The sequence below is a fragment of the Aegilops tauschii genome, chromosome 3 (assembly GCF_002575655.3).
Source record: "Aegilops tauschii subsp. strangulata cultivar AL8/78 chromosome 3, Aet v6.0, whole genome shotgun sequence".
Classification (NCBI taxonomy): Eukaryota; Viridiplantae; Streptophyta; class Magnoliopsida; order Poales; family Poaceae; genus Aegilops; species Aegilops tauschii.
In genome coordinates this window covers 567,592,953-567,617,243 of record NC_053037.3, presented here as the reverse complement: position 1 = coordinate 567,617,243, position 24,291 = coordinate 567,592,953, and the positions used below count along the sequence as shown (strand labels likewise).

The window sequence follows — 24,291 nt, the reverse complement described above, 5'->3', positions numbered from 1 at the left end:
CAAGGCTTAAGTGATGTGCATTACCGAGTGGGCCCAGAGATACCTCTCCTACAATCGGAGTGACAAATCCTAATCTCGAAATACGCCAACCCAACAAGTACCTTCGGAGACACCTGTAGAGCACCTTTATAATCACCCAGTTATGTTGTGACGTTTGGTAGCACACAAAGTGTTCCTCCGGTAAACGGGAGTTGCATAATCTCATAGTCATAAGAACATGTATAAGTCATGAAGAAAGCAATAGCAACATACTATACGATCGAGTGCTAAGCTAACGGAATGGGTCAAGTCAATCACATCATTCTCCTAATGATGTGATCCCGTTAATCAAATGACAACTCATGTCTATGGCTAGGAAACATAACCATCTTTGATCAACGAGCTAGTCAAGTAGAGGCATACTAGTGACACTCTGTTTGTCTATGTATTCACACATGTATCATGTTTCCGGTTAATACAATTCTAGCATGAATAATAAACATTTATCATGAAATAAGGAAATAAATAATAACTTTATTATTGCCTCTAGGGCATATTTCCTTCATTCAATCCGCACCTAAGGAAAGCCACTTTGTGGCGGTCAAGTGAATCTTTCGATATTTGGCTCATACCCCAAACTTTGGCTTATGGTACCCAAGAGGAGCCAACTTCAAGCTTGTAGGGTATTCGGACTCCGATTGGGCGGGAGACAAAGTGGATAGGAAGTCCACTTCCGGAGGGTGCCAATTCCTTGGTTGCTCTTTGGTAAGTTGGTCTTCTAAGAAGCAAAGTTGTGTGTCTCTCTCGTCCACCGAAGCGGAGTATGTGGCGACCGGTAGTTGTTGTGCACAACTCCTATGGATGAGGCAAACCTTAAAGGATTACGGTGTCATTTGTGACAAAGTGCCTCTTCTGTGTGACAATGAAAGTGCCATCAAGATTTCTCTCAACCCGGTGCAACACTTCAAGACGAAGCATATTGAGATTCGGTATCACTTCATCCGGGATCACATCAGGCGAGGGGAGATCGAGCTCAACTATGTCAACACTCATGATAACCTTGCGGATATTTTGACGAAGCCATTGGATGAAGCAAGATTTCGTGAGTTAAGGCATGAGCTAAATATCATTGATTCGAGCAATGTTGCTTGAACCCTTGCACACCCCACCATACTCAACTTGTTGTCTTGTTTAGATGTAAGCATGGACATAGGGGGAGTGTTGTTCTCTCAATGAACTCTCCCTCCCCCCATTATGCATAAATTGATCAACGCTTTCACATTAGTCGTTGTTGATGGTACTTGTGCTTCAAAGACGAGTTTTGGTCATGGGCCCAAGGATAATTCTTCGCGGTGCCATACCAATTGACTCAAACAAAGGTGGCTCCATCCACCGCCCTCTCCTTGGAGAGGTTGTGTCTCGTGGTTGGTCCTTGTTGTCTCTTGCCTTTCTTTCTTCGTGCTGAGCGTGTTCTTGTGGTGTCTCATTCGCTTGAAGTTTCCTTGCGAAGACCACTTCTCTTGTGTTTGAAACGTGCATCTTCTTGAGCTCACGGTACTACCGCGGTCTACCACGGTACTACCGCGTATGGAGCGCACGGTACTACCGCACCCAGCGCGGCAGTAATTTTTTACTGCCGCCTGGGGGAGCGGTACTACCGCTTCGGTGCGGCTCTTCCGCCCGAGCGGTACTACCGCGATGAGGCACGGTACTACCGCGCTGACGAGTGTGCATGGGGGTTAAGACCCGGGCAGGGGGGGTTCCAACTCCCCCATACCCATTCGTCTGTCTCTCTCCCCGCCGCCTCTCTCTCTCCTGCTCAAGAACGGCGCCGGAGACCCTCGCCAGATCTCCGCCTCCGACCGCTCTCCTCGGATTCCGACCGGTGGGATCGTTCCCCACCACTTCCTCTTGCCATGGAACAAGGTTTCTCCCCAAATCCCTCTCTCTGTTGTTTGTTCTTTTTGCCTCTAGGTTTTTGGGGAGATGCATGCGTTCTTGAGATTTTAGGTCAAATCTATGCAAGAGTAGGTTGTAGGAGAGTAGTGTTGCATAGAAACTATACTTGTTATGTTGTCCCATGGTAGATTTGATCAACCGTAGTGCCGCCTAGTTTTCACGGTTGTTCTCATATTCAAATGGTTCGGATCTGATGCCGTGCGGTACTACCGCGTCTCTGATGCGGTACTACCGCTCGTACGGTACTACCGCCCCTCGGGTGTGGTACTACCACACCAGCCGCGGTACTAAAGTCCTACTACCACTCCGAGCCCTGGTACTACCGTGCCTTCACGCAGTACTACCGCGACTAGGAGCGGTACTAAAATTTTAGTACCGCGCAACCTGGCAGTACTACCGTTGTTGTCCAATCTTCTTCTTAGCAATTACCACGTATGCTTTCTACTCGTTTTGCTTGTTTTGCTGAGGTCTTTGCATTGATTCTTCTCGCGTTCCGTGTGTGCTTTTTGCTTTGTGTCTTAGGTGGTGGCTCCGGTGCTCATGCTTGCCGTTCCAATCCCAGTCGTGACACTAGCTCCAAGCGTCTGCGCAATCAGGATGAAGCTCCAGAGGGCTCCAGTGCCCCCAAGCGCAATGTCAAGTCCTTCGCCAACAAGTACAAGGAACCCGCAAAGGGCATGGACGAGATTCCACTTTCTGAGTTTATCCCTCGAAGGCAGATCAACCCATATCTGAATGCCCGTGCTATCTTCAGAGGCAATGACTTGTTTTGGACCAAGCAGCAGACTCTCATTTATCTGGATGTGATCAAGGCCAAGCAAAACACCTACGTGGATGTCAAGTGGATTGACATGAATCACATGAGGCAGGACAAGCACCGTGATTACTTTGGAGAGGCTCTGGACTTGGTGGAGCAGTTTGGCATTGAACATGTGATCTCCTTTCACCTGGACTATGACCCTGAGATTATTTGCCAGTTCTTTGCCTCAGTTCACTTTCACCATGGGGAGGATCGAAGGATGACCTGGATGACCAATGGACGTCTGTTGACTGCTACCTGGAAGGATTTCATGGATCTGCTCCACGTTCCTGATGAGGGGCTCACCACGCCCGTTGGTGTTCGCCCTCATGCCAACCCTGAGTCTGCCAGCAAGAACAGGCTCCAGCAGTATTATGTTGAGAAGGTGCTTCCCAGTGGCAAGTCGACGTGGGTGCTGAACCCATTTCTGGACATCATGTACCGCATCTTCCGCAACTCTCTCTTTCCTCGCATTGGTGACAAGGACAAGGTGCATGCCTATCTGGTGGATATGATGCTCCTGTGTGAGGAGGCGCGTGTGTCTTAGTCTCAACCACTTGATGTCTCACATATCATGTGGTGTGAGCTTAGGTTCGCGGTGTTCAATCGCAAGGTACCCATCTATGGACAGTACATGTTTCTGTTGATCTCCAAGACTTGGGAGAAGCTGTTCTCCGGTGATGAGTTCCTTGCTCCAGACTGGATTCGTCATGAGTCCATCAGTCTCCGTGTCAAGCCCAAGTGGGACAACACTACCACTCGTGCTGAGGCGTCGGCTGCTAAGAGGGCTGTTGATGGGGAGGAGGCTGAGGCGGAGGCTGCTGATGTGGACCGTTCTGTTGGGTTTGCCCATCGCTCCTCTAAGCCATCGTGGGCCAAGAAGCTGAAGGACAAGATGAAGACTCTGTTCTGCATGCAGGCAAAGGGACAGTACAGGACTCACGTTCCCTCCAAGGAGAGTCGCCGCCGTGACAAGAAGATTATGAAGGTCTTTGGTGAGGAAGTCTCTGGCGGTTCTAAGGAGATCATCACTCCAGAGGCTGAGTGGATGGCAAAGCAAGGCTACAGGTGGACTAATTCTGAGGAGGACATCGAGGAGACCGTCCCCACTGCCGAGTCTGACGAGGAGCGTTGGAGTGATTACTCTGCTTGAGCCACCCCTTGTGTGTAGGTGTCCTCTCTGCCTTTTTGGCGTCTCGATGCCAAAGGGGGAGAGAGTGTAGGATTTGTGAGTCGTTTCATCGTGTCGTTTCGTTTAAGTTTGTTTTGTTGGACCTCGTTTGCTTTGGTTTGGTTTGCGCTTGTGAGACTTATCGTTCATATGGTGTAAGACATATGCCCTCTATCTTATCTTAGTGAGCTTATGATATATTGTGCTACTTATGTTATGCTCGTGTTTGCTATCTTGCTTAGTGTTAGCAAGATATGCCTTGTCTATAAAATATAGGGGGAGTATTGATCCTAGTATGTGTGCCGTGCAGTCCAAAGCACCTATCTATATTGCACACATCTAGGGGGAGCCCGTCTATATTTTAAATAGGAGGGGTTTGCGTATGCTCTATATTATATTCCTTTGTGCAAATCCTGTATTGTCATCAATCCACCAAAAAGGAGGAGATTGTAAGGGCATATTTATCCCTAAGGTGTTTTGGTGATTGATGACAATGCCTTTGCGGACTAATCGTGTGCCTTGAGTTTCTCAGACGTTTCATCGCTAGGCACAAGACGGTTTGGTGCCCCTCGAAGACTATTGAAGACGGCATTTTTCTACGTTTCTTTTCGGTGGATTTGAGTCATAAGAAAGCAGTACTATTAAGAGGGGGTCCGCTTCGGAAAGGTTCGGGTGGAATCATCACGTACACGTTTTCTTCCTCTGCACCTCCTTTCCCTTTGCACCTTGGAGCATCCTCCGTTTTCCTCATTTCCATGCAAAGAGAAGGATTCCTAAGTGTTGCTGTTCTGGGGCATGCGGTAGTACTGCTCCACAGAGCGGTAGTATCGCAGGCCCCTGCGGTAGTACCGCAAGCCCTTGCGGTAGTACCGTAGGCGCCCGCGGTAGTACTGCTCCTACAGAGCTGTACTACCGTGGCCTCAGACCAGACTCAGCTGCTCGTGCGGCTGTAGGGGCGGACGTAATTTTTTTACATCCGCGCCCTACGCGGTAGTACCGCCCCATGCGTGCGGTAGTATCGCGAGTCCTGGTCTGGCACAGCTACATGAGCGGAAGTAGGGGCGGATGTAATTTTTTACATCCGCTCCCTGCGCGGTAGTACCGCACGCCATATGCGGTAGTACTGTGTCGGATTTTTGCATCGATTGATTTTCCGCGGAAGTTGGGCACGGATGTATTTTTATTCATCCGCGCCCTTCCCAGGCCAGTCCAGACCTGCCTTGCGGTAGTGCCGCAAGGGGGAGCGGTAGTACCGCGCCAGCGGCAGTACCGCCCTCCGCCTTTGCGCTTCAGGCTTGTCCTAGCTTCTGTCGTGGCTGCGGTAGTACCGTGGTCTGTCACGGTAGTATCGTGAGGCCTTGCGGTAGTACCGCTTGCCTGGAGCGGTAGTACCGCAAGTCGCGGGCTGGTTAGGTGGATAACGGTTGGATTTAGTTCTCCACTATATAAGGGGTGTCTTCTTCCTCTAGTTGACCACCTCTTCCAACCCTAAACTCCATCGTTGCTCCAAGCTCCATTTTCGCCCGATCTCTCTCCCTAGCCAATCAAACTTGTTGATTTGCTCGGGATTGGTTGAGAAGGCCCCGATCTACACTTCCACCAAGAGAAATTTGATTCCCCCCACTAATCCCTTGCGGATCTTGTTACTCTTGGGTGTTTGAGCACCCTAGACGGTTGAGGTCACCGCGGAGCCATAGTCCATTGCGGTGAAGCTTCGTGGTGTCGTTGGGAGCCTCCAATTAAGTTGTGGAGATTACCCCAACCTTGTTTGTAAAGGTTCGGTCGCCGCCTCCAAGGGCACCAATAGTGGAATCACGGCATCTCGCATTGTGTGAGGGCGTGAGGAGAATACGGTGGCCCTAGTGGCTTCTTGGGGAGCATTGTGCCTCCACACCGCTTCAACAGAGACGTACTTCCCCTCAAAGGGAAGGAACTTCAGTAACACATCCTCGTCTTCACCGGCTCCACTCTTGGTTATTTCGTGCCTTTACTTGTGCAAGCTTATTTGTGTTATATCTCTTGCTTGCTTGTGTGCTTATTGTTGTCGTATCATATAGGTTGCTCACCTAGTTTCATATCTAGACAACCTACTTTGATGCAAAGCTTAAATTGGTAAAGAAAAGCTAAAAATTGTTAGTTGCCTATTCACACCCCCCCCTCTAGTCAACTATATCGATCCTTTCAGCGTGGCCTTGTAGTGTCTTTCCCAGCCAACAAAGTTTGGCGTTCTGATAGGGAGCTGGGTGGTCATCCATGTGATGGAAGCCAAGGTTTTTATGGTAGTTCTCTACTTGTCCAGAGTTGTCGCTCAAGGGTATCGTTGGTGTGCCCCACCACCTCCTCGTATGATTTCATTGTCGTTGAATCTGTGTCTGTGTGGGGGGGGGGGGGAGGGGGGTCTGTGTTGGATCTGGTGATTCTTCTCTCTCGTATGCCATCTCATTGTATGTTGGTTTGTCTGAGTTTGTTGATTTGTCCTCGTCTTGCCCATGTGTGAGTGCCTTCGTTCCTCGCTCTGGCTTCTCCAGCACCCACCGCCGTAGTCGATCGTGGTTGACTTTGTTTACAGTGCTTATGAGGTCCCTCCTACTCCTCTCCCCACCCTGTGAAGTGAGCTTCAATCACTATTATCGACGTCGTCTTGGTAGTCGTGTTATGGTTGGCTGTTGTTCATAGTCTCATTGTGGACGGTCCTCGCTTTTCATGCCAATCCATGTGTTATACATCTCATCTAGTCTAGGTTGTTTTGGATCATGTTGTTGTTTGGGTCGTGCCATCTTCAGCCATGTAAGAGCATCTATAGCCGGGCGCCCCAAACACGCCTCAAATGTCCGGGCGGATGGCCCGGTCACAAAAATTCGACCCAGACGGGCGCCTTAAACGGGCCTTAAATGCCCGAGCTGACCGGCACCCCTCATATATCCAGCCCAAATATGTGGCAGATATGAGGGCACTCGGGCACGTCCACCATGTCAGACCCGGCCCGCGCTGGCCTACCCGATCCCACATATAGTCCTCCCCATCCGCTCGCCAGACCAAACCCTAGCCACTTCCCTCCGCCACCCGAGCTCCCGTCCGGCGATCTCCGACCTTCTCCGGCATGACGGGCAGCGGATCTAAGTCCTTCACCTCCAGATCCGTCGACCCCGAGCTCATCCCACGCGCCCCCAAGGAGGAGATGACTCCCCACTTGCACTCCACCACTCTCGGACTCCTTTCATCTGGAATCCATTGCGTCCATCCAAATGGCACATTGATCCAGCGCTAGGTGTGTCGTAGCTGCCTCGCCGGAGGCGGTACGGTCCGTTTGGACGCGCAACCCCTCCATTGGCGCGCCAAGGCCATGGACGCACCATGGGCGTCGTCCAACGCAAACATGGCGCGACGTGCCCGCCGTGCGAGGCAGCGGGCACGGGAGGCAGCGGCAGCCCTCGCGGCGGTGGACGTCGGCGAGGCGGAGTCTCATTCTACGGCGCCCCGTATGGTGCACCAGTCCGAGCGGCGCAACAGGGTCATGGTGGATGTTGCCGGCACCGTTCGGGTTCCGGGCTTCGGCGAGGAAGAGTAGGGCATGGGAGATGGCGGCGCCTTGAGTCCCGTGAGCCGACTCGTGTCCCATGCCCTACTCTACCTTGCTGGCGACCGGACCAACACTCTGGGGAGTGCAGCTGGCCACCGGACATGGGCACGGCGAAACCGGGCGAGCTCCACTAGATTGGGTTTCACATTGCATGTAATAATATGGATTTGAAATTTCTAATTTGAGATGTACGGTTGTAGAATCAAACGTTTGAGGCATGACCGGTCACTGTCCGGGGACGCGCCCAGTCACGTCCGCGGGCGTTTGAGGGGTCGGATTTGCAAAGTCCGGCTGTAGATGCTCCAAGGATCATAGTTTGCTTGGGTAGCGCCATCTATTGGCGATGTAATGGTTATCCTGCATGGTTTGAGAAAGAAAAAGGATGAGGATGGGTATTTGTCTTTGCCTTAACTACATGTGTTTGTCCAGAACCAAGTACCTCCAAACCAGGTATGTCTCATATGTTAGTTTCATCCTCCTTTTTACGCCATGCAGCATGCATCATCGTTGTCATTCCCCTGACAATCCCGAGGTCTCTGAGTCAATCAATTCGGTAACGTAGCAAGAGCCCTTGAGTCGTCAGTACTACTATAAAAAAACAGCTACGTATATGTTTTGCTTAAGTAAATCAAATTCAACTTGCTAGTATTAAAAAAGCGGTACAAATTCAAGATATTTAGCAGAAGAAGAGTGGTTTTGGGGATCGGGTAACCTCATTTTAAAATCGAGATTGATTGCCTCTGAATTAAAAACGAGGCATGGAGCCCTAGGCGCGAAAACAAGGCAACAAGAAGCTCCTCAATTTGACCCACAAGTTGCTCTCATGTCAAGAAACATGCGTATTTTATGCCTCCCCTCCCGGGAAACCTTGAGCATTGTCTCTAGCAGATACCGATCCCGAGGGAGGCAACAACCAAGGTGCATGCTAGATCCAAACTACGCTAGAACAAAAGAACCACTGCAGCTCGAATAACACTCTCCAGTAAACATTACACTATATCTTTTTTTTGCAGGAGGACCTCCGATGATTCATTTTTAATCATGGTAGTACAATGAACACTAGAAATAACAAAATTGCATACATATCCAGTTTTTTTTCAAAAAGAAGGTTGAAACCCCCGGACTATGCATGCAACGATGCACACAACCATCTTTATTCTATTATTCAACAAAGCCAGACAAAACAAATATATGGATCAACCTAAAGCCGTCTTCCCGACAACCTCTGTCGCTACACCTACGAGCTTGATGATGTCCCTGACCTCGCACCAACGTGCACCATCTAATCAGGTAGCCTCATCAAGCCGCCCAATGGCGAGCCGGGAGCACCAACCAGTCCAGCAGACTCTATCACACGCCGCATGTACACGCTGTAGAATCTGTCGCCGCCATCTTCCGCCGTATTCGCAGCTATATTACTTGGCTTCTGTAGTATTAACATTTACTTGATGCCATTAGAAAAGAACAAACGGAGCTAACCCCATATTTTATAACGAAACCAAGAATTACAAAATGCATGAGAAGGACATGCGTGTATCATATTCATGCGGAGTGTACACTCAACTCAAGTCATCACTGACACACATCGATAAGGACGGGAACGCCATTGAAAGGTAAAATGGACGAATGTGGCGATGCGTGAAAAGTTGAACAGGGAATAGAAGGCATAAATATAAGACCAACCAACCCCCTTCCTCTTCTCCACTGTCACTCACAACTTTCACAAGTCACAAGCGGTTTGGCACTGATCACTCACCCACCTCCTCACAGGGAACCAGGAGCAGGCAGCTAGCAGAATTCTGGTCACTGAAGGTGGTCGATCTTGTGGCGCTTCTTGAGCTTGCCGGTAAGTGTGCTCTGGCGCATGCGCAGTTGCATGCCGCCCATGGCGTGCGGGGGCGGCGGTGCCACGGGGACGGGGGAGTGCACTGGGAGCTTCTCTTCCGTGAGCAGCACGGGGGAGGGGCTGGGGGAGGAGTTCCGGCTGCCGTTCCTGGCCATAAACCCGCCGGAGATCGGTGAAGACGACGGCGATCTCCGGCTCGTGATTGCGGGCACCTCCGACCCGCTGTCCGCCCCGCCGGCCACAACGACCAAGAAGAAGAAGAGATGCCTTCCCGGGACTCCAGGTGCGTACATGCATGCATGGAGGCGTCTGAATCCATCCTTCATATGATTTGATTTTTAATGAGCAATTGCATGTGTGATTTGGACTGTTTCAACTGCTATCTTTTTTCAAAGAGGTTTTTAGTCGCTGAATTCCGTCTCTTTTGCATGAACTCTGTGTTTCCTGGTAGATCTTATGACTGCAATTATTGATTTGCCAAAGTCAATAGTGGCAGTTGCTGTTCATCAGTCAGTCCAAGTCTTCTGACACTGAAAACTAGGACGGGAATGACAAGACATATATTGTAGTCCACTAGATTGCTCGTAGATTTGTTTGTAATATGCTTAGTGAGTTGGCTATAGTGTAGTAGGTTTAGTAGTAGTAGCAAGAGAAATCGCTTAATTAGATTTCTTAGATAGTGACCCTGAAATTATATACTGAAAACCTCCTACTAGAAGTCGATCCCCTGACTGAGTGCAAGAGAAATGCTGCGGTATATGCCAAGTTTCTATAAAAAAAAATTGAAACAAGAAGTTTCTATAATTTTGGGGACAGTTGTAGTAGTAATAGTATTTTGAAGTGTGGTATATGACTTATATATGCATTTGAACCCATCCTTCTCATAATATAAGTGTTTTTAACGCCGGTGTGGTGTCAAAAATGTTCTTATATTATGAAACTGAGGGAGTATAATTTTGGGGACAGTTGTAGTAGTAATACTAGTATTTTGAAGTGTGGTATGCATTTGAACCCATCCATCGTATGACTTATAATTTTTTGTTCTTTGAGATCTTTACACGCTAAATTCGTGTGGTTTTAGTTCCCGAATTCCTTCTCCTTGCATGAACTTTGTGTTTACTTCTTCTTGTGACTGCAATTATTGATTTGTCAAAGTCAATAGTGGCAGCCACTGTTGGTCAGTCAGTACGTCCAAGTCTCTTGACACTGAAAACCATGACGGGAATGACAAGACTATACTGTACGCGTCTGTTTCAACAATATACTCCACTAGATTGTTCCTAGATTTTCTTGTACGGTCTAGAGAAATGGTTGATCAAATTTATTAGATAATGGCCTCGAAATTATCTAGCGAAAACCTCTTAGTAGAAGTCGATCCCCGGCTTTGATTTTGGGGTAGTATTTTGAAGTGTGGTATGCATTGGTGCATAAATTTCAGACCCGAGCGCGGAGGTGATCGCGCTGTCGCCGCGGACGCTGATGGCGACGAACCGGTTCGTGTGCGAGATCTGCCACAAGGGCTTCCAGCGGGACCAGAACCTGCAGCTGCACCGGCGCGGCCACAACCTGCCGTGGAAGCTGCGGCAGCGCGGCGCCGAGGGCGGGGCGGCGCCGCGGAAGCGCGCGTACGTGTGCCCGGAGCCGGCGTGCGTGCACCACGACCCCCGGCGCGCGCTGGGCGACCTCACCGGCATCAAGAAGCACTTCTGCCGCAAGCACGGCGAGAAGAAGTGGAAGTGCGACCGCTGCGCCAAGCGCTACGCCGTGCACTCCGACTGGAAGGCCCACGCCAAGGTCTGCGGCACCCGCGAGTACCGCTGCGACTGCGGCACCCTCTTCTCCAGGTCCGGCCGTTCGTCCGGCCATCAAGTTGCCCCTCGTCCGTTGCATGCTCCGGCGATATATCATCGAACTGAATTTGAATTTGTATTTTTACGCGCGTGCGTGCAGGAGGGACAGCTTCGTTACGCACCGGGCCTTCTGCGACGCGCTGGCGCAGGAGAACAGCAAGCTGGCGCAGCCGGCCATGAACATGGCCACGGTGGCTTCGGCGCTCCAGGGCCAGCAGCACGCTCACCACCACCACAACCTCATGCTGCCGTCCACCCACGCCGACGACCTCGACATGGACGCCGACGAGGCCTCCGCCTTCGAGCCGGACATCAAGAGCCCGCACCTGAAGATGTTCTCCGACTACGACGCCGACGCAGCCGCCGCCGACAACCCGCTGGGCTGCATGCTGTCCAGCCTCGGCGCCGCTCCGTCGGCCTTCAGCCCGAGCAGCGGGCTCAGCATGCTGGGCCTGCATGCAGGGCCGAGCGACGCCGCCGCCATGGGCGGCTGCTACTCCCCGGGCAACGGCAGCCTGGCGAGCATGTCCGCCACGGCGCTGCTGCAGAAGGCGGCCCAGATGGGCGCGACGACGTCGAGCGGCTACGGCGTGAGCTTCACCCCTGGCCACCCGGGCCTCGCGTCCACCATGGCCGGGCTCGACCGCTTCCCTTGTAGCGCGGGCCCGTTCGGGCCGATGAGAACCCACGGCCCGTACGACGGGGTGGTCGGGTTCGGCGTCGGTGGGCTGATGCCTGGCCAGCTCTACAACGACGGGGACAACGGCGCGACGAGGAACGTCGGACCCGTGGCCAGCGGCGCGGACAACCCGTTGGACGATGAGCGCCGGCGCCGGCAAGCCGCCGGCGGCGACGACGTGCACGTGGTGGACTACATGGGCGTCGAGCACCAGAGAACAAGCTACGGTAGCGTGAGTAGCGCCAGCCCGTTCGCGGATCACACGGGCCCGTGGGCCTAGGGTCGGCCTTCCGGCCCAGGCAGGCTATACGGGAGAGACGACGTCTCTTTCTAATTCGAGACTCGAGACTTCATCACAATTGTGTACTTTTGCTATCTGATGAATCTACCAGAGATTTGTGCGATGTGTTCATCCATCTACCTGAGCCTGTGCAAGTACAGTACAGCCAGGTAGCAAAGCCTTACTGAATCAGTCAACCAGCACATGTACCATGTTATGTAGTAGAATTGTAGAGTAGAGACCCTCGATTCAACGGAACTTTCATTTACAGTTACAGCAGAGATGGCTGCGCATCTCTAACTGAAACCGATTCTACAATGGTGAACAGCAAGACACTTCTCCCAAATGCCACAGGTTGCAAGGTGTGGAGCCACATAAGACTGCAACACAAGTACTAAAAACGTCTTATATTTTGATACTGAGGGACTAGATCAGATGAGATCGCAACTCTCAACATACAGAACAAGTCACTTCCCAAATGCAGCGGACAACAACAGTAACAACACAGGTACTCTACCACAGGGAAGGAGTACCTTCTCCAGTTGCATAGCATCCTGATTAATCCACTATGCTGGTTTTAAATGAACACGGCTACACTGGGGAAATGCAAGCCATGTGCTCTTCGTTGGTGGCACCCTTGTCACAACTCATCCAAAAGCTTTCCTCATATCCTTCTTCAAGTGGCGTCGCTGTTTCGGAGGAAACAGAGCAAGGGTCAAGATAAAGGTAATTAGGCATCAGGATATATTCGGTTTGCCACTTTAAGCATCAAAATATCAGATGGGCTCACAAGACAAGTGGCTAGTCCGACGATAGTTAAATGTTTGGTGCGCTTAGAAAATAAAATGATTTTTTCACTCTGATATATCTGAATCACACATAATGAGGAAAGCTAGAGAGAACCGGCAAAAAATCAACCACTTGTGTTCGAGATATACAATCCACCACGCAACATTCAGAAGAAGGGGAAAAAAAGTATTAGCAATCCCATACATAGCTTCTGGTTCACTGTTGCGATGTAGATTGTAGAAAATTTCACCATGAATATATTTAAGAAATAGGAAGCTAAAATTCCAGGCATGATGGGTTCCTGACCATTTCTGTGCAAGGGAGAAAACATAGTGGTGAACAAAGTAGACACGTTGACAAGGCTAGGCATCTTTCAGCTCTTAATCTTCTCATGATGTTTTATACTTGTGCACCTCCTATTTTCAATTCTGCATTGATTGTTAAGTAAACTGTGATACAGCAAGTCACTTCTCAGCACAACTACAAATTGCTACTATGAGACTAAGACCAAGTTCAGGAAGCATGATTTCTGGTGCCAGCACAAGGTTTAACAAAAGTAAGTATTCCATAGAGTGGTCTAGCAAACGACAACTACCATTGACACTATCATGTGCAATTTTGCAACTATCAAGGGTGAAAATATATTGGTGATAGTTGGATTCGGATATGTGTAGCCATCTGAGTAGCATTAGGGGTGTAAAAGTCAATTGCGGATCCACCATGGTAGCATATCTAAAGGGGGACTTCTGTAATCTTTTAGTAGCTAAGAAACAAATTTGCATCCCTCCATAACTCCTGCTTCTCTTTGTTCTCTTATCTATCCACAACATCTTTTGCAACTAACCCATTACACCCCGACAACCACACGCAAGAGACTATGACCACAAGTAGACACCTTGCAATATTCCTCATTCACAAGTGATTTCAAATCATGTTACATCAAGCATTCACTAGTGTCGCCTCTAGTATCGTTAAATGATTTCAAATCATCTTGCGGCAAGCATTCTCTAATATGACGTAACTAGTATAGTTAAAGAGGCCCAAGGAACCAATCACATATGTAACACCACCCCACAGCTACAGCAAACAATGACATGCACAACGCACATTACAAAACTAGGTAACCTCTACAAGGAGACTATACAGATCACAAAAAAGGAAAGAGGCAAACCTTGAAGGGCTATCCATGAGCACAGGGAAGATGGGAGGCCAGCTCATCATAAAAGGATAGATATCAAACAAATCATACTCCCTTGACACTTTGCGCAGGGTCCTGCGTTTGATATCCAAGTAGAGTATGCATTGATCCATCTCCAAGAACACAAACTCATTATAGTCCCCCACATGGACAATCGTGAAATCAGCAGTAGAATCATCCTCAAGCAAATCAGCACAGATTTCAGTCAAGCAAATGGTGTCCACCAGCAACCAGTTGTCCCCATTGTGAAGCCAGATGTGAAGTTGAAGCTCCTTGATATGGATGAGATACACACCAGAACCATCATCAGCCCGCGGCAACATGACGGTGTCCAGTAGGTCAAAATCCACCCCGTGTGGGGCCTGAATTGTCGATGAGATTGCGGCCTTCAAATCCACGACAACAATGTCTTTCATGGAGCTCACCGCATAGATTTTGTTGTCAGACAGCACAGCTCTCGCACCAAGTCCTGGATGCAGATCGCAGTCGGCCAAGGTAAGATGTTTGCGCCAGGCACCGTCACCATTTTGCAACGTATACACATGAACAGGTTTGCTTATGATCTCCACGACGAGAAAAAAGTGGGACAAGCCATCCCCTTCTTCTTTAGAGAAGAGCCGTGTCCAAGTGGTGGAGTAGCCGGATTCCTCGATTGTGAGGCTTAATCCTGGGAGGATGGTCATACCTCTATCATAGCACAGCGGGTATTGCACTGTAAATGCAATTTCATCTCTGGGGCTTTTTACCTTGTGCCAGCTGGTGACGACGCTGCCGTTCCGGCAGACCGCCATCAGCCTCTGATTGGTATCTGAGTCGTAGGTGTCCAAGCGGAAGTCTGCGCGGCGGATGACGGCAGCGAGCTCCGGGGGCTGAGGCAGCATTGGGAAGAAGCGTGTGGTCTCCTTATGGTAGATTTTGAGGTAGAAGCCGAGGAGTGTGGGCGGGTGGAGCTCGCGGAAACGGCGGAGGAAGGCGCGGTCGGAGGCGTGGCTGAGCCAGCGCCTGCAGACACCGGCGGCGCGCACGAGGCTGGTGGGGAAGCCGACGCGGACGATGATCTCCGTCAGGAGGTTGTCGTCGTCGAGCACCTTGGACACACACGCCGGCGGCGGCTGCGCCTCGCCCTCCGTTCCGTCCAGATCCAGCGGCGGTGCGCGTCGCCCCCCGTTCCGTCCAGGTCCAGCGGCGGCTGCGCCTCTCCTTCCATTCCTGTTCTCCACGGGTTTAGGGTTTGGGTAAGAATTGAAAGGGAAGCAACTAGTTAACGAGCGCTCCTTCGGGAGCCTCGCAACGATCAGCGCCATTTGGCTTGGCGCTCTCAGCCATTCGCCACGTGTCACGCTTTAGACGCTCCCTTCAGATTTTTTTTTTTATTTTTCCGCACGCGTTTTCGGCTTTTTAAACGGTTTTTTCTCGGGTTTTTTCGACGTTTTGGATATTCCCCGGTCTTCCTTAGCGTTTTGACAAAAAACAAATTGAGAAAAAAAATTGCGCGAAAAAACGCGTTTACTTTTTTTCTTTCGTGAAAAGTCACTTTTTTTCGCGAGAGGCACGGTTGTGCTTTAGCGAGAGTCACGGCCGTGCCTTTCGAAAACGAAAAAAAACGCGTTTTCTGTTTTTTTTTCTTTCGCGAGAGTCACGGTTTTACTTCCGCGAGAGGCACGGTTGTGCTTTCGTGAGAGTCACGGCCGTGCCTCTCGGAAAGGGAAAAACAAAACGCGTTTTCTGTTTTTTTTCTTTCGCGAGAGTCACGGTTTTGCTTCCGCGAGAGGCACGGTTGTGCTTTTGCGAGAGTCACGGCCGTGCCTCTCGGAAAGGAAAGAAAAATACGTGTTTTTTTCGCGTGAGTCACGGTTTTGCTTTTGCCAGAGGCACGGTTGTGCTTTCGCGAGAGTCACGGCCGTGCCTCTTTCGGAAAGGGAAAAAAACGCGTTTTCTATTTTTTTTTCCACGAGAGTCACGGTTTTGCTTCCACGAGAGGCACGGTTGTGATTTCGCGAGAGGCACGGGCGTGCCTCTTTCGGAAAGGGAAAAAACCGTGCTCCCTGTTTGGTTTTCTCGTCCGGTTTTTTCATCCAAATTTTTTCATGAAAAAAAAGTTCGTCAAAACCTATCAACATGGGATCTAGTTTTGAAGATCTCGACGCGAAGAATCCAATGGTGAAAACGGTTTGAGATTTGGACGCACGGTTTAAGAGATAAAACGTTTTGAATAAACGAATCTACGAAAAAGGGAAAACTCCCAGGTTGCGACAAGTGGCACGCTACATGTGTGCCACTTGTCGTGACCTGGGAAGATGGAGTGTACTTTGCAACGAGTACTCCTTAATTAGTGATTTCGAATTGAAAGGGGATCGAGGCAGGTCGATGGAGATGGAGTGAAAAGTTGATGCCCGTAATACCAAGGCCCATCCAGGTCCAGCCTGAATTCGAAAAGTAGGGCTTATCAAGCCCGTAATACCAATCAGGCTTGTTTTATAGCACATAAAAAAATCTACACCTCTAAAAAAACTACAATTCATTTACCTTCTGTTTTCTATAATTCTTATTTTTACGATGATTTTATGACCAAAATGATGGCTGGCAACCATCATTCAGCGGCAAGCTTGGATCAACTGTTCATGTTTACATTAAACGCTTGAATCAACTGTTCATGTTTACATTAAACGGGCAGGTATGTTTGCTTGACGGTTGATACTTGCTAGTAGTGGTAAAAGAACACAAAGAGAAAGATCAAGTTTTTTCAACAAGTGTAATGTGTATCTGTGTGTGGATCTCTACCTGCTATCTTTTACTTCATTTTCCTAATTTTGGTGCACTGCAGATTTTCTGCCGATAGTTTGTCATGTTTCTCTCGTGACATCCTTCGGAGACACTAGCCCCGAATCGTTGAGTCCGGAAGGAAATCTTTTGCTTTTTGCCGGAAAGAAGGAAATCTAATTTGGAACACTACATTTGATTGATACAATGTAATAAATCCACTAATGCAAAGCTTTCAGTAACATTGCATACATGCGTTTTGTTTTGGAGGTGAGCAATCATTAAACTACAACTTCAAACTTTTTCAACTTGCCATTGTTTAAACTCCAGCGATGATGGTCGTTGTGCCCATTCTGTGTAATCCGTCATGTCCGATGAAACCCCACTCAATTTCCTCGTCCCAGAACATCCCCTAGATACCCTGGAGCTACCCCACTCAACAATTGCATCCCTAGGTCCTTGTCGAGTCGTATGTGTCGACTTCCGCCACCGGTTGCCTTTGTTTGTCGTTGCTAACCGTGCTCAAGTTATCCTCGATGACAGTTTATTGCGCCAGTCAACTCATGGATATCATAAGCCATCAATTTTACACGATCCCCTCACCTTCCTCAACTCTGTCCGGGTGCACCACTGCACCCCGTGGGACCCTCGTCATCCGTTGGCTCAAGGGCCATGCACAGCTCTGGAGGATAGTGGGCACCGGTGTCGGTACTAGCTAGTGTAGGTCGGACTGGGACATCAAGCAGCTGATGACTCGTTCTTTGGCTGGCATAGAGCACCGTGGAGAAAAGGAGATGAGGAGGAAGAAGAGATGGAAAGAATATGTGTGGCTGATAGGTGGGACCCTTTTCCACCTAAGTATATTGTCCACCTAGGTATGCCATGTCACCCTTGTATGTAGGCCCGGATGGTCAAATTCACTATTAAAATACTAAAAAGATGTGGATCAGTGTTATGTGTTCAACCCTGCCTTAATCTTCATGGGTTTCTGTGACTTCGTCAAAGATGATTGTTCCTTTGATACCATAGCCCAATATGTGGAGGTCTTTACTCATCTATGTTGCCAAAGTCGCGAGAGCTCTTAAAATCGATAGTGAACTCGCTGCCAGCCACTAATAAGCCAACCCCTTTGTCTTCTTCGTAGTTCTTAGGGTCCACGAGCTTCCGAACCATCTCTATCTTTTCATGGATGGGCCGCCACCTTCTTCACCACTTCATACTTCAGTCTCTTATCATGCATCGTCCATAGCATCAATGTCGATCGTTGAGTACAACGCTTCTCATGTTCTATATCATCAATGGGTGCGTCTTGCGGGCCTTGCATCCATGATGGTTGGGCTAGACCGATTTCCCATCCGCCGGCCATTCAGACCGATGAGATCGTATGGCCCGTACAACGGGATGTCGCTGGACGTGCCTCAGCTAGTTAGGTTCGACGATAGTGGGCTGATGCTCGACCAGCTCTACAACAATGTCGGCACAACAGCAAGGACCGTCGGCGGTCAGCTGCGTGGATGAGCACCGGCGAGCCACCGACATGGACTATATGGGCATCGGGCACCAAAGAACAACTTTTTGGTCGTGTGAATAGTGTCAGCCTGTTCACGGATCACATGGGCCCGTGGGCCTAGATCTTCTGGTCAGATTATAGGTCACGTCTCTATGATTTGTGTTTCGAGACTTCTGCAAAATTGCCACACTTACCTAATGAATTCACCTTGACCCTACTGGCTAGTGCTGTGGGTTCATCCCTCTACAAGTACAACAAAGTAGTTATTTCTTAGGCCTTGTACAATGGGAGGTGCTTAGGGAAGGTGCTTAGAGAAATAAACCAGGCTTTCCTTAAGCACCAGTACTTATTTGTACAGAATAGACGCTTAACTAAGCGTCTCTCCTGTAGAAATAGGCACCGGTGCTTCAGAAAACCCGGTTTATTTTTCTAAGCATCTCTCTAAGCATCTCCCATTGTACAAGCCTTAGTGAACCAGCACATGTGCCATGTAGATTAGTGGCTTCAACGGAACTTTCTTTCACTGTTACATCAGAGCTAGCTACACATCTCTAACTGAAACCGATTCTGCAATGGCGAGCAATAAGGCGCTTGTCCAAATGCAAGCAGTGGAAGCACGCAAGACTGCAACAGAAGTACTAGATCAGATAATATAGCTACTCAACATACAAAATAAGACAGTTTTCACAAGTAGCGAGCTGGAGTGGACAACAACACAAACAAACCAGGCGAGAGAGTTACACACTAACACTACTGATGCATACTAAGTTACTAACCAACTGATGCCACATGACAAGAGTAGCTGCTCAAGTTACATACCATCCTAATCAATCCACTGCTAGTTAAAATGAACACGGTTAGAACTGCTACCGCAGAAATGCAGCTCTGTGCTCTTGGTTGGTGGCACCCTTTCCACAACTCATCCAAAAGCTTTCCTCATATCCTCGTTCTTCAAGTGGCATCCCTGTTTCGGAGAAAACAGAGCAAGGAACCAGATAGAGGAAATTAGGCATCAGGATGTATTCGGTTTGCCACTTTAACTTCAAGCATCAAAATTATAAGATGGGCCAACAAGATGAGTGGCTAGTCCGACGATAGTAAAATGTTTAGTGCGCTTAGAAAATTAAAGCGGTGAATTTGGTCAAGCAATTTAGTTTTTATTTCCAAAAGTTACAGCAGCACGGTTTAAATGCCTTGGACTAGAATGTCATATAAAAGGAAATTTTCACTGCGATGTATCTGAATCACAATTAATGAAGAATCTAGAGAGAACCGGCGTAAAATCTACCACTTGTGTCTGAGAAAAAGAAGATACAATCCACTAGGCAACATTCGAAAAAGAAACAAGTATTAGCAATCCCATACATAGTTTGTGGTTCACAGTTGAGAAGTAGGTTGTAGAAAATTACACCATGATTATATTTAAGAAATATGAAGCTAAAATTCCAGGCTTGATGGGTTCCTGACTATTTCTGTGCAAGAAAACATAGGTGGTCAACATGATAACAATTTAACAAGGCTAGGCATCTTTCAGCTCCAAATCCTCTTATACATGATGTTTTATACTTTCGTAGGTCCAATTTGCAATTCTGCACTGATAGTTCAGTAAAGGGAAGACCAAGTTCAGGAAGCATGGCTACTGGTGGCAGCACAAGCTTCAACAGAATCAATTATTCCATAGTAGTCTGCCATAGTCTGATACTCCAGTATACATCTAGCAAACGACAACAACCATCACATATCATGTGTAGTTTTGCAACTAATACTGAGCCCATTGAAATATTACTAGCTTCGCTGAAACCTATTAAGAGTGACAATATATGGGTGATAGTTGGATTCAGATGTATTTAGCCATCCGAGTAGCATCAGGTACATAAAAGTCCATTAGAGGTCCACCATGGTAGCATATCTAAAGGAAGATTTCTGTAATCTTATAGCGACTAAGAAACAAACCTGCATCCATCCATAACTCGTACTTTTCTTTTTCTCTTACCTATCCACAACATCATTTGCAACGAACCCATTACACACCGACAACCACACGCAAGGGTACCTACTATGACCACAAGTAGACACCTTGCAATATTCCTCGGTATACAAGCGATTACAAATCATCTTACATCAATCATTCACTAATGCCGCCTCTAGCATTGTTAAATGTCCTAGTAAATCAATACAGAGGTGATTTCAAGTCATCTTAATCAAGCATTCACTAATGTCGCGTAACTAGTATTGCTAAAAAGGCCTAAGGAAACAATACAGAAGTGATTTAAATTACCCTACGACAAGAATACTATAATGTGGCTGACTAGTATTGTTTGATCTAAAGAATCAATCACATAGGTAACACAAGTACACAGCTATACTAAACAATGAGATGCATGATGCACATTGCAAAACTATGTAAACTCTACTAGTAGACTATACAGATCACTAAAAGGGAAAAAGGCAAACCTTGCAGGACTGAGAGTAGGGAAAATGGGAGGCCAGCTCATCATAAAAGGATAGATATCACCCAAATGATACTCATCTGCTATCATCTCGCACACTTTACGCAGCGTCCTGCACTTGACATCCAAGTAGAGTGCATATTGATCCATCTCCAAGAATACATACTCATTATAGTCCCCCACATGGTTTATCCGGATACAAGTAGTAAGCTCATCCTCAGGAAAATTAGCACACATTTCACTCAAGCAAATGGTGTCCACCAGCAGCCAGTTGTCCCCATTGTGGAGCCAGATGTGAAGTTGAAGCTCCTTGATATGGATGAGATATAAAACAGAACCATCATCGGCCCGTGACAACACGGTGGCGCCTAGGCCAAAACCCACCCCGTGTGGGAGCTGAATTGTCGATAAGATTGAGGACGTCAAATCCAGGACAACAATTGCATTGTAGGTCGCGACATAGATTTTGTTGTCAATGAGCACGCCTTTGTGACTAGATGGACGCCAGAGGAGGTCCGACACCAAGGTGAGATGTTTGTGCCAGGCATTACCACCATTTTGTAACATATACACATTTAACGTAGGTTCCATGGTATCCAGGGCCTCCACCATGACGTAAAAGTAGGACGACCCGTCCCCTTCTTCTTTGGAGAAGAGTTGTGCCCAACTGTACAAAGAGGGCATTCTGAGATGTAATCCTGGGAGGAAGGCCATACCTCCCTCATAGCACAGCGGGCTGTGCACTGCAAATACGAGCTCGTAGGTGTCCAGGTCGAAGTTTCCGCAGCTGGTGAAGTTTAGGCGGCGGGTGAAGACACTGCCGTTCGAGCAGCCCACCATGGTATCCCCTTCTTTTCTGGAGAAGGGTAGCCCCTCGCTGAAGTTTGCGCGGCGGACGACGGCAGCGAGCTCTGGGGGCTGAGGCAGTATTGGGAAGAAGCGTGCGGCGGCCGGATACCCCCCACTCTACGATGTAGAAGCCGAGGAGTGTGGGCGGGTGCAGCTCGCGGAAACGGCGGAGGAATGCGCGGTCGGAGGCGTGGCTGAGCCAGCGCCTGCAGACGCAGGCGGCGCGGACGAGGCTGGTGGGGAAGCCGACGCGGACGATGATCTCCGTCAGGAGGTTGTCGTCGTCGAGCACCTTGGATACGCACGCCGGCGGCCGCCGCGCCTCGCCTTCCATCCTGTCCGGCGGCGGCAGCGCCTCGCCGTCCTTCCGTTTAGGGTTTCGGTAAGAAAGGGGATCGAGCTATCAAAGACTGGCAACCAAAGCCGATGGAGTGAAGCAGAGCCGATGGTGCAGTGAAGCAGAGCTGATGCCTCCCCTTCCTGGCCATGGACTGGCAACCAAGGCCCATCCAGGTCCAGCCCGAATTAACAAAAATAGGGCCTATCAAGCCCGTAACATCAATAAATGGTCAATCATCCCTAAAAAAAATGGTCAATCATATCAACCAAGGTGCAGGAGGCAATTGTTCTAAAAAAAAGGTGCAGGAGGAAATTATGGTGCCGTTGTTAGAGAGATCAACGAGTACAGTAAAGCTTTTAGTCACGCTGGGTTTAATTTTGAGCCTAGAGCTTCAAACTTTGAAGCCATCGATTAGCTAGATTTGCTTTTTTCCCTTTCTCCTGGTGCACATTTGTCGTTGGGAGTGCCTCATGACGTGAACTCCATTCCTGTAAACATTATCAATGTTCAATAAAGATTAAGTATTAGAAAACGGAAGGTAATTTTTTTTTGAGCAAAAAGCAGCTAGGCTTTATTGAATGATGGCTAGCAACCATCATTCAGCGGCAAGCTTAGATTAATTGTTCATGTTTACATTAATCGGGCAGGTATGTTTGGCTGACGGTTGCTCCTTGCCAATGGTAAAAAGTACACAATGAGAAAGATCAAGTATTTTCGACAAGTGTAATGTGTATCTGTGTGTTGGATCTCTACCTGCTATCTTTGTACTTTCATTTTTCTAATTTTGGTGCATTGCAGATTTGACGCCGATTGTTTGTGACTAGTGGTTGAGACGTCATCCTGTAGCGCCGTTTGAGAGGAAGTTGTGCTCATGTTTTTATTAAAAAAAATATATAGAGAGTTCTCTATAAAAACATCTCAGAAAAAAACCTCACCTTCATCTAAAAAAAAGAAAAAAAATTACCACCGCAACCTACCAGCGAGCGCCATTTTACATAACCCTCCATTTAAAAAATACCAGAGGTCCTCACCTCCATCTAAAAAAAAAAACATTTAGAAAATAATCCTCACCTTCATCTAAAAAAATTCAAAAGATTTCTCACCACGGCCAACCAACTTGCGTCATAGGGCATAGCTAGTTGGCCGCCCTTCACGCGACGCTTAATGGGTTTAATGTTTCTCAGGCGACATCCTTCGGAGACACTAGCCCCGGATCAGTGAGTTCAGAAGGAATTTTTTTTTGCTGGAAAGAAGGAAATCTAATTTGGAACAATATATTTGAGTGATGCAACATAAGAAATCTACCAACGTTTTGGCTTTCAGTAATATTGCATACAAGTGTTTTTGTTTTGGATGTGAGCAATCATTATACTACAACTTAGAAATTTTTCAACTTGCCATTGTTTAAACTCCAGCGATAATAGTCGTGCCCATTCTATGAAATTCGTTATGTCCGGTGAAACCCCATCCAAACCCTAGAGCTATCCCACTCGGGAATTGCATCCCTAGGTCCTTGTCGGGTCGTATGTGTCGACATCCGCCACCGGTCGCCTTTGTTGTCGCCGCTAACCATTCTCCGCTCATCCTCGATGACAGTTTACTGCGCCAGCCATCTCATGGACATGATCCCCTCTCCTTCCTCAACTCTACCCGGGACCGCCGCCACACCCCGTGGGATCCTCGCCATCCGTTGGCTCAAGGGCCATGCGCACCTCTCGAGGATCGTTGCCACTAGTCTCGGTGTTAGTGTAGGTCAGGCCGGGACATCAACGAGTCAATGACTCATTCTTTGGCTGGAATAGAGCACCGTGGAGAGTACAACTAGTGGGGCCGATCTTTGGCGGTGGGGCTGTTCGGGAACGCAGTAATTTCAAAATTTTCCTACGATCATGCAAGATCTATCTAGGTGATGCATAGCAACGAGCGGGAGAGTGTGTCCACGTACCCTCGTAGACCGAAAGCGGAAGTGTTATATCAACGCGGTTGATGTAGTCGTACGTCTTCACGATCCGACCGATCCTAGCACCGAACGTACGGTACCTCCGTGTTCAACACACGTTCAGCTCGATGACGTCCCTCGTACTCTTGATCCAGTTGAGGCCGAGGGAGAGTTCCATCAGCACGACGGCGTGGCGATGGTGATGATGAAGTTACCGGCACGGGGCTTCGCCTAAGCACTACGACGATATGACCGAGGTGTGTAACTGTGGAGGGGGCACCGCACACGGCTAAGAGATTGTCTGTTGTGCTTT

General features: G+C 48.6%; 3 protein-coding genes across 3 annotated transcripts; 1 reads left to right on the top strand and 2 right to left on the bottom strand.

Annotated features, from left to right (window-relative positions):
• Window positions 1–9,057: 9,057 nt before the first annotated feature.
• On the top strand, window positions 9,058–12,267 carry LOC109782005 (uncharacterized). Its single transcript, XM_020340593.4, has 3 exons — window positions 9,058–9,617; window positions 10,773–11,178; window positions 11,285–12,267. Exons 1-3 carry the CDS (start codon window positions 9,353–9,355, stop codon window positions 12,141–12,143), a joined length of 1,530 nt encoding a protein of 509 aa, XP_020196182.1. The 5' UTR covers window positions 9,058–9,352; the 3' UTR covers window positions 12,144–12,267.
• Window positions 12,268–12,387: 120 nt separating this feature from the next.
• On the bottom strand, window positions 12,388–18,063 carry LOC109782016 (uncharacterized). Its single transcript, XM_045234339.1, has 3 exons — window positions 17,942–18,063; window positions 14,104–15,339; window positions 12,388–12,832 (listed from the first exon to the last, which is right to left on the bottom strand). Exons 1-3 carry the CDS (start codon window positions 18,061–18,063, stop codon window positions 12,820–12,822), a joined length of 1,371 nt encoding a protein of 456 aa, XP_045090274.1. The 3' UTR covers window positions 12,388–12,819.
• Window positions 18,064–19,025: 962 nt separating this feature from the next.
• On the bottom strand, window positions 19,026–23,082 carry LOC120976986 (uncharacterized). The gene is made up of 2 exons (XM_040404710.3): window positions 20,855–23,082; window positions 19,026–19,364 (listed from the first exon to the last, which is right to left on the bottom strand). The coding sequence occupies exons 1-2, from the start codon at window positions 21,688–21,690 to the stop codon at window positions 19,352–19,354; spliced, it is 849 nt and encodes a 282-aa protein (XP_040260644.1). The 5' UTR covers window positions 21,691–23,082; the 3' UTR covers window positions 19,026–19,351.
• Between the last annotated feature and the right edge of the window lie 1,209 nt (window positions 23,083–24,291).